This window comes from Corvus kubaryi, unplaced genomic scaffold, assembly GCF_017639235.1.
Source record: "Corvus kubaryi isolate FWS band 111438036 unplaced genomic scaffold, C.kubaryi_AGA036_p1.0 137, whole genome shotgun sequence".
NCBI lineage: Eukaryota > Metazoa > Chordata > Aves > Passeriformes > Corvidae > Corvus > Corvus kubaryi.
The window spans coordinates 21,235,141-21,247,741 of NW_024580671.1; the positions used below are offsets into that span (position 1 = coordinate 21,235,141).

Genomic DNA, 12,601 nt, shown 5'->3' on the forward strand with positions numbered 1-12,601 from the left:
GGGTATAAATTTTGCTCTGATTACCTTAAATCCAAGTTGTTTTCTAACTCTACCCTTTAGTTTAGGATAGGGCACAATGTTATCCATAAATTCTAGTACAAAAGTGGTACACAGTCTGTAACAAAGCAGGAAGATGATGATTCTGTCTTTGGTCGTGTTTGCCACTCTGCTACTACCAACAGCAATAGTGGAAAAAACTCATCAGAGAATTCCTGTTTGAAGTCAATAACCATAATTATGGCAATGGCTTTCAAAAGGCTAACACTCAACATGCTATTTTTCCTAAATCAGCTTCATCAGACTATGTGCCCATTAGAGCAGACTGTGGCAGAGTTAGAGCAGGTGCACATTCCACTGAGTAACACTTGATGGAGAATGAAGATTACGAGTTAACTTTATAATACTCCTAGTTTTGACTGGTTCGTGCCAAAGTAGCAATGCAATAGTGCTGAGAAATAGCACAGTCAGTAAGTGACACTTGGAGAGAAAACTTGGCAAGGAAAGCATCAGAATACTGAATGTAGAGTTGGAAAACCTCTAATATAAGCAAAATATATAGACACTTCATCTAACCAGGCATATGCCATTAAAAGATATCTCTCACACCATGTTAAATGAAGAGGAATGTGTCTGTCTTTTGGCACTAAAAACCAGATTAATCTGGATAATTAAACAACTACAGAAAGTAAACTGCCCTCTAAAGCAGGCCCCTTAATGACACAATTTATAAGCTCTGTGGACAAAAATTAACATGGTCACTACAGAAAATGAGACACAATCCTGGGTCAACTATGTTCTTCTTCCCTCTATGAATAGCTAATTCTGGAAAAAAAAAAGGCTATCATAGAGAGAGAGATATATAAAATATATATATATTATATGTATATGTGTATATATAATACATATAAGTCTCTCTCTATATAGACATATGTATATACATGCTATCACTGTACAATCTGCAAAGCTTTACAGAATCAGGGATAATTGAGTATGAACAATAGCAACTCTGGACAGCATTAAAATGTATATTATAAAAGCAGCTACAATATTTTTTTCAAATATTTACAATTTGAAAAATCACAACAAATTTATCTTCAATCTATTATTCATCTCCACAGTGAACGTAATTTTTTAAGTCACTTTTTGTAGTTAGGTCTCATGAGAAAAGCAGAAATATTTTACAAGATGGGAAGATCATCCTCCTCCCTCCCTCTATTTCTTAAAGTTCTTCAGTTAGACTAAATGGGAATGCAATCACTGAAGTACTCTTCCTTGTGGAATAAGGTCAGAAAAAAAATGGAGACTCTTCGGGTGACACAAAATGGAGTCCTTCATGAAAGAAATGAGACACTTCATTTAGGACTTCCCCATCCTCCCCTCTCTTCATGAAAAATCATACACAATACTGGAAAATGCATTTTTTTCTCATTGTTAATTGAATATTGACTTTGAAGTATTCACCTGGAATCTTGCACAGTGTTTTTTACACTGTGTAAAATAGCACATTCACTATTTTTTGAATAGCCATGAATATCAATTTTCATTATCTCAGAGTTTTTCTAATATTATACTTTAGCGACAAAGTTATAAAAATAGTTTTACATTTAAGTTTTCTTTAATGCTGTAAGTGTAAGATTGTTTCTTTATTGTTAGGAGTTCTCTCATATCAGGTTTATGTGAAAACTGATTCATGCACCAAAGATTTAGAGCTCATTTAATGCTCTTGATATAGAATAACATGCAAGTGTCAGTCCTCCAAATTTCAGTGAAGATTAACCTAATATGCAACATGGTGACCTAACAGTTCTTCATTTGAAAGAAGTCTGAAAAGTAATCTCTGATATAGCCAGAGAGTGAGAGTAACCCAGTGGGATTTCCACCTCTTCATTTCCTAATGAGTTTTTTGATAATGAGAGGTGACTTTGCCAGTCACTGTGGGCTCTATTATGGCTAATTTACTCCACTTCACTCTCCTTGTTAATTATTAACACTAGCCTTTTTATCCTCATGAGACCACATTCCAGTTTTTCCCTTTTTAGATTTTTTTTTCTAAATATATCTTTATGAAGGTGATAGTTTTCAGGAAAAGATTTTCACTTAGGGTGAAGTCAGAATTATTGATTTTACCTTGGAAGACTGTAAAATTAATTATATAAGCATGGGAAGCTCTTGCTAATGCTTTTAATGCAGTTACAAGGTGAAAAGGCTGTTAATTAAAGAATAAGCACTGAGGTATGTTCCACCTGGGAATCAGTTCTTGGTAGAACGGTCACTTGCCACTTGCTAGCATGTCCCCTGATTAATAGGTGACTAATTTCCATGGTGGCTTTCCAGTAGTTCTGGGGAAAAAAAAAAAGTGTGTAATTTTCCAGATGGCTTTCACTTGCCAGAAACTGTCATTTAATATATCTATTACCATTAGGGAATTACTGAAATTGGTATACAGGTGTGATATTTCATACAACAGTTGTTTCATATCCTTCAGTTAAAGTTTTACAATATTTGTAATAATTGCTTTAACATGAAAGTTTTCATAAAATGTCTTTCGTAAGCCTATTCTAATAATTTAGCATTACTATCCACTTAATCTTTTAAGGAAAGAAAAATCAGTAGCCTATCAGCAATCTCTTGCATGTGAGGACAGCCCTTTTTTGTTTCTAACATTTCTCTCAGGTTTGAACCAAAGCTCAAAGGAACACAAATGACACAAAAATACAGTTAAAACTGATGTCACAAATCCTTCTTGTAAGACTACTGTAAAATACCTACACAGCTTGCAGAAATCAAAGAATTGTCTTAAGTGCATGTAACATCACAACTAGAGACGTGCTTCCTAAACTGAAAATGTATGATAGTAGGGAAATAGGCTGAATATCACATCTGAATATAGGCTTCACACTGTTAATCTGGATTTTAGATGATCAGGCACCACTTGAAGTAGTGCACAGTCTACCTTTCAGGAGTCTAGCTCTTCTGAGATCTGCATTAAGATTGAAAAATTCCTGCACCCTTTTGGGCAACCTTCTGAATTGCCATCATGGCAATTTTAAGAAGTTTCTGAAGTTGCAGTTGGCCCAACAAAGGATCCAAACAGAACATTCGTTCTGTGTATTCTGTTCCATTCATGCTAAGACTACTATACCTTTAATAGACATAACTAGTCTGAAAGCAGTTTAGAAGGCTTAGAAGGAAATATAAACTACAACTTTATTTAAGCAGTATAGAATAAATGCAGAGTATCAATACCTCTTACACTACTTGTACATTATTGATTCAAAATTGAGTAATTTGTGAATACCAAACGGTTAATGCATTGCCAGAATAAGGGCTGAAATGGTGCAAGGATAGAGAGAAACTGCTCAGCTTGCAGGAAATGGAGCACCAGGATATGCATCATAAAAACAGGCATTGTCACTTTTATTTTGAGCATTATATTATTTAGAAACACATTTCTAAGGTGTGGGTGCATTGAACAATCTTATGCAAGCCGTATGTAAAAAAAAAATTAAGATCTTACTGTCATTTCTGAGGGCATTATTCAGCAGCTGGAAAAGTGGGAAGCTGTCCCAGGAGTCCTGTGGCTGTGCCTGAAGTGCTGAATCCATATCAACAGAATACAGAGACAAAAACTTCTCTGCATGCTCAGCCAACAATTCTGGCCACCAAGAAAATGCCTGAAAACATGACAAAATAGAATTACTGAACGAGTCAAAGCAAAGAGATGTGTTCTATCTATGGCAGAATACATCTGGGTGTGTCACGTCATGTCCTGTCGCATTTGGGGTAGAAGAATGGGCCAAGTGAAAAATAAGAAAATATTTTATAAAAATTTGCATGGAAAAATTTAAGAAATCAAGCAGATTTTTCTGGGAAAGGTGATATGAGAAGAATAAACATATAACGCCAAAAAAATCAAAAAAGGGAGTATAAATACCTGCAACTTTTTGTGAGAGAGCAAAGAAAAGCAAGAAGGCCTCATCCTTGAAAAAATGACTGTATATGTTTCTTTTGATTTCATTTAATTCTAAAGCAGATGGATTTATTTTTAAAATAAATCTTTATGAATACATTTTGCATTCATTTGGTAATCAGAAAGGATGGTTTTAGTGTGAAATTTTATTACTTGAAGTCTGAGGGGGTTTTTTAACAGCTAGAGCTTGATGTTAATTCCTATTTTTGCCTTAAAGAGATTGGCTTGTTCTGAGGAAGACATCCAGTTTTCCTTCTGCAAATGTTATAAATCTTTAGAAGTTCACTAATGTCTGTACTCATTTTCAGTAATTTAACATGTTTTCTCTGGCAAAAATTTATATTCTTAGGTAATCCTAGCCTTAAAGAAGATAAATAATCTGTGAAAAATATTGTCAGCAAGTAAAGCCAGCTCTGCATTAAAAACATATAACAATTGTACCTTTTTACCATCACATAAATCTAGGCTTTTAAAGGTCAGTATTGGAGCTGAGCATTGGATCAAGGGGAGCTCTGTGATCCTGGAGTTAAAGATGAAGATGAAGGGAGTTTATGAAATAGGATGAATATCAAATCCTGCTAAGAGAGTTTTGCTCAGAGTTTATAAAAAAGTCCGACAGTGAAAAATACCCACACATGCAACACAGGAAGATGTAATTGCTTTCAAACTTATTCTACTCATTTTGAATATATAATTTTGAATATTTTTGAGCTGCCAGCATGGAACATATGTAGCTTGATCTACACAAGAGCTGAGTCCCTATAACTTCAAAAAAATTCACAGAAATCTTCACTTGCATTTATGAAATGTAGGCCCTGGGTAGTGCAGAATTATGTACTCAGGTTTGAAAGGCACCAAATAAAAGACAACTTCTCTAAAGTGGTCTACAAATGTGTTCTTGCATTGTGGACTTTCTGATGACTACCTGTAGTTCTTTTTGACATAGGGCAAAAGGAGAAATGATGAATTGACAAAGGGTTTTAAAGAAATGCTGAGTATCCTCTGCTATTACTAAAAGGTACTTAGTGTGTTGCAGTGACAGGACTGAAGGATGACAACTGGCACCATAGTAAGGAGGACAGATGAGGCTTCAAAAACTTTGGCAAGAGTTTGAAATGGAGTCTTTTTCATCAAACTGACAGAAATTTCTTATTAATAAACCCTGTTTAAATAGGAGTTCATTAAAGGAACAGAATCCTTATTCTAGAAAATAACTACATGAAAATAGAAAATGTATATAGGTGCTGGCAGGTGACCCTTCTAAGCAAGCAAATATTGCCAAAATTTCAAAACAAAGCAAAACCAAAACTAGAAAATGAGCACATTTTCTCTCCATTTCTTTCCTCTTTGTAAACAACACTTTGAACCCAGACAGAAATTCTTCTGACTCTCTCAAGAGCTATGCATCATTACTCAGGCAGAAAGAAAGAAGAATAGAAAAAGTTACAGATAAATGTAACAGCACAGTTGTTAGGGACAATAACAGGCTAAAAGCAATTAGCAATTGGTGACAAACATTCTAGAACAAAAACATTGACTGGATTAAAGGAAGAACGGAGGTCTTAGATTCTAGAAAGACACACAAATGTGACTATGCAACACCAGAAAACATCACAACATTTTATGCTACATGTTCAGTGCACAGTTCCATGCTATAAGCAGAGAAAAACAATGCTTAGCTCATCAGGAATCACATACCTCTCTTCCCTTTGGGAATCCCCGAAATTTGTAAATGTTATGAATTTTTAAAAAAGAAAAAAAAATCTAGTATTAAAAAGTGTGATATATTATTTTACAGATTACTGATCCTTTTCGTCAGCTGTAGCATCAAACACTGAGCATTTCCATAACATTATGATGTGAAGTCACCATACTTAATATTCACTTTTGAGTAGGGAATGTATAATTCAGCAATCTTTTTCTCAGATATATTTTAATACAGAAATTCTGTATGCTCTATAAATTTCAGTGAAATTGAACACTTATTACACGAACAAAGGAAGGGGAAAATAGTCTTAGCATTATCTTTATTCTTTTCAAGGTACCTTAGATAAGATTGCAAACTTTTGCTGAATAAATTTTTCTGAAGGCACATGCAATCTATTTACCTTCTGAAAAATGGCACATCTCTGACTGCAAATAAGTAGTACAGAAAGCAATCTTTGAACAGAGATATTTATCATATGTGTATGACTTGATCTGGGTTTTGTTTCTGTGTTCTTTTCCACAGAAGTCCAATATTCTTACATTCATGCAGGTCCTCAAAAGACAAAGACCACAATATATACATTTTATTAAGTAATCATTACACTGTAACACAGTGGCAACAGTAGTGTAGAACAGGACCTCCAGGGAATTAATTTCAAATCATCAAAACAGCTGTTTCTTCAGTATAAGATAAAACAACTATAACAAGTTCACACATGACAGATGTAAGCTAAAAATCAGATTCCATAGTGTGATATAAAACCAGATGTTTTGAATGATCATATTTTATAACTGTATATACTAAATAACGTTTATCCCTTGGCATATTTTCCAAAAAAATATTTATTGAGTTTTTTGAGAACATTTTAAAAACAATTTCCTGAACCTTAGAAAACTGTATTTATTAATTAAATTTCAATAATATATACAAGTGTATCCGGGCAAGTTAAATGTTGTAATTTCTTGATATAAGAGGTGCCAGAATTCTAGCTATTACGGTTTCTGTATCATGAAGCAAAAGATGTGAAAGTAAGAAACATAAAACTGTTCTATTTCATTTCTTCTACCTTACAATGACATTTTTAGAAGCACAAGTTTACAAGCGTACTTTTCCAGTCAGCAGAAGAGCAATGGGAATGAGATTATGATAACTATAATTATTTTTATACCTATAACCTAGATTTATACAGCATGATGAAAACCAACATTCAGTCATATTTTCTTTCTATTTTGAACAAGAGGTGAAAAGTTGGAAGGAACGGCTGTATAAGGCTATGAATGTTTTCCATACCATTTCACCACCTCCAGCACAAAGATGCTTTATCTTTTTTATGCTCTTTAATTTTCATTTCTAAACCTACAGTTCATTCAAGCGAATTCAAGTAGAGTTTTATTTCACTTCACCTTTCATAAGCTTCAAGTTTCTTATTCCTCTGTAAATGTGAACTGCCTTAAACATATGTCAGATAATAAAACTAAAATGTTTCTTGACAGACTTGCTTCGCATCAGGGGAGAGAAAATCTAGGAACAAACCATTCTCTACAGCAAATGCAATTACAGCCTCACCTCTGAATGATGCTCTTCATTTTGCTGCAATACTTCGATACAGAGTTCTGCAAGGTGAAGAACCTCTTCCAGTTTTCTAGCAGGTGTTGCTTGATTCATGGTCTCTGTATGAATATAAAATATAAACCAAAATTGCTTTAGTTACAAATATGATTTTTACAGTAAGAGAAAATGATGTCAGAAACTAATGGGAATGGTGCAAACTGACAAGTTTCTAAAGTATAAGAAATTTCAAGTGTTAAGGATAATAATTTTATACACATAAACAGTGCTGAATGTCCGGACCACTAAAAAGAGAAAATAATTCACAAAAGCATCACTGGTCATTGTAAACATTATCTGATTTAGTATGAGAGAAATAACAGGTGCATCAGTGTATTAGATGCTCAACTTTTGCAATAAGGAAGTTCTTTTTCTCTCCAAGGCCATATATACAAAGACAGCACATAGTGGGGATGTTTTTTGTTATTGTCAGTACAATGTCATTCTCACCAGATGACTCATTACTGTCATCAGCAATATTCATACCTTTTGCAGCAGTCAAAAATTCCAAATATTTCATCAAAAGAAGACATTCAATTTTAGACATATTTAAAAATAAGAAAAGTGAAAACCACAATAATTCATACAACTAATTTCTAATAACTAATTATTCAAATAACTAATTTTCTCCCTGTTGTTCATCAGTAATGGTGAATCTGCATTCTTTTCAGCACCATAGTGAAAAGTAGCATTATGAAATAAGGATCTTATAACAGAATTAACACAAGCCTACTAAAAATTCCACCTAAAAGAAGCACAAATGCAAAAGTTACAAATGACATGAGGCTCACTCATTTTACCCAGTAGACTTCAAAAAGAAAGGAAATAACAAAGGTAAACCAAATGTAACTAAAATACTTACAGGGAAATTAAACAACCATTAGTTTGAAATTAAAAAAAAAAAATCATAGCAGTAGATTTCACAAAGAATCACAGGAGATAAGGGAAGAGTCCAACAGAATTTTTTTACAAACATATTTTAATCAGTAAAAGTAATTTGTCCAACTACATATTGAATAAATTTGAATTGTTAGGGATAACTTCAGCATTAGCTTGTTTACCCAAAAAAGCTCTTGTTGCTAAGCATAAATCATGAGATGGTGAAAATGATGTACAATATAATCAGATACAAAGTATCACATTAACCAGGTTTGCAGAGGACTTATAAAGCTGATAACAAGGTCAGTGAGGGCTTCAGGAATTCTATTTCTCATTTTTTGTGCATTTTTATGGATCAAGTGGATAGCCAATCACGTGAATACACATTTTCATATGCAGAAAATTCTGCTGACATTTCTTTCCCACGTTGCATTCATCATGACAAAGAACATTATCAGATTAATTAAACAATAATCTCCTTGGTGTTAGTAAGAATGTCAATCCGCATGCAACAAATATTTTTAACACTTAACATTTCTAGCAAGTCAAAGCAACGTTCCAGAACTTGTCCAGTTCTCCAGCACTAGCACACTAATGCATATTACAGTGATGAAATACATAGCTTTGATGCAATTTTTGAAGAAACACTAGATTAGAATCTCCAAAAAACATCATCTTCTTCACTTCCAAGTGACTAAAACCCCACATTGTTTTCATGCAAAAACCAAGCAGGCAAATTAGTTACTGAAGCAGCTACAAAGAATTTTTTCAAATCTTATTAAAAGAGACCACATAACCAAATTTGTTGGAATAGGTTTTTTTTTTCCAAAATCAGGATTTAACTCAAGAAAGAGTTAGTGTAGGAACATGGTTCAAGCACAAAGCACACACCAGACACAAAACTACATTCATAATGCCAAGATCACTGTTACCAATGCTGTACTGTATTGCATTTACAATTTTTATACTGTACAATGATTATATGAATACAACAACAACCATATTGAATCAAGTGAGATTAGAAAGGATCGGCCAAGTGCCTATTATTTAGGTTATATTATAAAGACTGCTATTGGATTCAGAACAAACCAGTGGTTTCTACACTTACCCTGGACTGAAATCACACTTTCTTCTAGCAGTCAGCATACTCTCCTCCCTGAACACACAGCAAGTACAATTCATATAGGTAATACATATCACTAACAGTGTCACTGATGTTAATGAGTCTTAGGAATAAACCAGTGATATTAATACAGAGCATGACTGGAACATCTGACTTCAGCATAAACAACTCATTTTATTACAAACTCGGTCTGATATTCATTACCTCACCACTAACCAAGCAAACAAAATAATTGCATTCATAATTGCATATATTCCTAATGAAATGAAATAAGCTGTAAAATATTCAAAAATTATATCCTAGAAGGGCTCCTCTAAATTATTAAGAAAGTAATTCTAATAATTATATTGAATTTCATGTTGCATTTTTGCACTGGAGTAAATTCACTTATTCCACACCTGCAATTAGCTCAAGATGGTCTAAAAATGGCTATTGAACACGTATCATTATCACTAGGGAGAGCAGGAGAAAAAAGATTTACCACCTGTGAGATTATCCTGCTCCACCACTGTGATAAGATCACCATGAAGAGAAATATGGTCTCAGGCAAGTACCAATTGCCAAGAACAAGGCATTAAGGAAATGCAGTTCTGGTCATCTATGCTGAAGTGATGGATTTTGATCAGGAATGGAAAGGAAAGGAGTTTTTTTTTGTTGTGTGTGTCTCAAAGGCATCATAAGCCTAATAAAATGATGGATGAAAGAGAGGATCAGAAATGTTCACAGGCAATGTGGGAATACAGTGTTCCCAAAGTGGAACCACTTGGGAAGAAGAAGACCTACCTATGACCAGGGATGATGCTGGCAGATGAATAAATCAGTCATGATAAATTATTTAAACTAGACATTTTAAAGTTTTCAGTCATTTTGGGACTAGTGTTCAGGAACATTTTTTTTTCAATAGGATTATCATGTTTAGGAGGAAAAGTAGTAGGAAAACTATAAATACAGCTTTAAATTGAGTATGGCAGGTCTCCAATTGATGTTTCATGGCAGGAATGAGTAAAAATGTGGGACATATTAGTCTGAATGAATTCCAATTTCAGATTTCCATGAAACTCACCATGTTATTGACTAGCTTACACTGAAGCTATTTATTACTAGCTAAAAACATGCAAATTACTCTTAATGTTTCTACCTTTTGACAATATTTTAAAAATCATTATTTTTGTAGAAGACTTGTTCAGAAGAAAAGGTGGCAGAGAATTGCACTCAGTCTGCATCCTCGGATAAATCTCTCTAATTTTTTTTACTTATTCACAGAATAAATCAGTACATGCAATTTCTTTTCCATGATATAGACTTCCCTACATTTCACTTAAGCTTCATCTAAAGCTCTCTTTCCCATCTCTAAGTTACCACATCAGCTAGCCATTTTTCTCTGTAACTAAGGACCTTTCACATTCTAGGGAATATGTCTTATGGATATCCACCATTTACATGTGTATATACACAAGGGGCTATGAAGTAATTTGAGAAATAAAGAATGAAATATTAACTTTTTTTTTTTTTACCAAGCAAGTAGTGTATATGAAATATGAGTAGCAATAAATTCCTATTTGGAAATTTTAGAACCTTCAAAACACCTGAGCAAAATACTGTGCTTGTCTTTGTAAGCATAAAAGAATTACAGGAATGGAAATCAGTACTGTCAGTTTTCATTATATTCATGATGTCTTTCTTCCCACAATTGCTAAAGGTTGTTAAGATGTGTTTACACTGCTCAAACTTACAAGTTGCAGCAGGAGTTGAGTCAGTAAATATGCTGCTTGACATCTTTTAGAAAATAAACAGAAAAAGCCATCAATCATCTGTTTTCAGCTTCATGTTCTGCCAAAATGAAAAAGCAAGCCAGGCTTTGCAAATAATGGATGTTTTCTCAAGTATGCATTACCAGTGAGTCACATAGGTGCCGAGAAAATATTGTTAAATGAGCTAAGTTAACTGAGTGAACTGCTACTGAAATGAAAAAGTGACTGCTTCATGAACCAATGGAGCCTCGGGCCACAAGGGACTGTCAGATCATCCAGTCTCACCTCCTGCGTCACACAGGTCAGGGAACTTCTCCCCAGTCCTCCTTTCTCGAGACAATCAGGATGTCTAAAACCTGACAACAGTGTGTCTAAAACCTAACTTAAGCTTGCTTTCCACAAGAGAGTTTATCCTTGAAGAGAAATGCACAATTTACCTCTTCCATTTTCTCCCCAGCATGTAAGCTGTTGAACATGTGTGATTAATTTCTCATTGACATTTGCTGAGCACAGGAATCTGCTGATTAAAGAGGCATTTTTTTCTTGGTTACAAACACAGTGCAACTAGGAGAGACTCCTGTCTCTGGCCTGCCAGCCTCCAGTGACACAGCATATAGCCCTTACTTGTTTTCTCTGCCTCATATTTCATCCTTCCCCCTTTTCTTCAAACAAGCATGTCCAGAACAAGACACTCAGGAAAGCCAACCTGTCTCCAGTCAGAGGTATTGGAAAAAAGGCAAGTATGCTGAGAAGCCCCCAAGTTCACAGCCTCAGTGGGCTTACAGTAAAGCAGGACATAGTGTAACTGATAATACAGACACATCATAATTTGAGCTTTACGGATCCAACTCTGGTCCAGCAGGGCCCATTCATTTGGTCTTTTTAACAAGTGAAACCCCTAAGATACTCACTCTGAAGAGTTAACCCCAAACTGGTATAATCTACCCACGGATAATTTAGATTTGACTGTGCTGAATTTTTGTGCAATTTCTCCCTGAATTACGCCTGCATGAAAAAGTAAGGAGGTAGATCTGGAAGGCCATTCTGTATTTTTCTGATTTAAAAAAAAAAAATCTGACCTTATATGAATAGTGGGATTTAGCTTTAATTATGAAGCTGAAACCAGGCTTTCCATAATTGCTTTCTATGATTTCAATAGCATTTTAAATTCTAGGGGGAAAAAAAATTAGAATTAATTACAATTATTAGCTAAGTACAGAAAGATTATGAGATTTCTAAGAAGTTAGAGTTTACATCTCCTAGTCCACAATCTACCATTTTACTGAGCCACACTACAGTATTTCCAGGTTTTTAAAATTTATCATAGTATTCAAGGAAATTACCCTCACAGGTGGGGGTTTTTGGTTGGGTTTTTTTGTGGTTTTTTTTTTTTTTTTTTTTTTTTTTCAAAAAAGGGAATCTTGGCTTATGGAAAAGCATAGAAATAACAAAATTTAAAAGGTAAATGCAGAAGAAAAATCTCATTTTTTACGGCTGACCATCAAAGCACTTAATATATGATTCTTTGTATTCTGATTTTGGCAACACAGACACAAGCAGTC

At 34.2% G+C, this 12,601-nt stretch overlaps 1 protein-coding gene across 24 annotated transcripts in view; it reads right to left on the bottom strand.

Moving 5' to 3' along the window:
* CADPS2 (calcium dependent secretion activator 2) overlaps positions 1-12,601 on the bottom strand; it is a 294,985-nt gene that overhangs the window by 53,973 nt on the left and 228,411 nt on the right. For 17 of the 24 annotated variants that reach the window (XM_042018140.1, XM_042018137.1, XM_042018148.1 and 14 more), the window contains 3 exons: positions 7,245-7,348; positions 5,669-5,677; positions 3,518-3,674 (listed from right to left, as the gene is read on the bottom strand). In XM_042018140.1, the coding sequence (XP_041874074.1) occupies positions 3,518-3,674; positions 5,669-5,677; positions 7,245-7,348 (270 nt within the window). The remainder of the gene's footprint in view (positions 1-3,517; positions 3,675-5,668; positions 5,678-7,244; positions 7,349-12,601) is intronic. The other 7 variants (XM_042018158.1, XM_042018156.1, XM_042018147.1 and 4 more) reach the window with 1 other exon arrangement.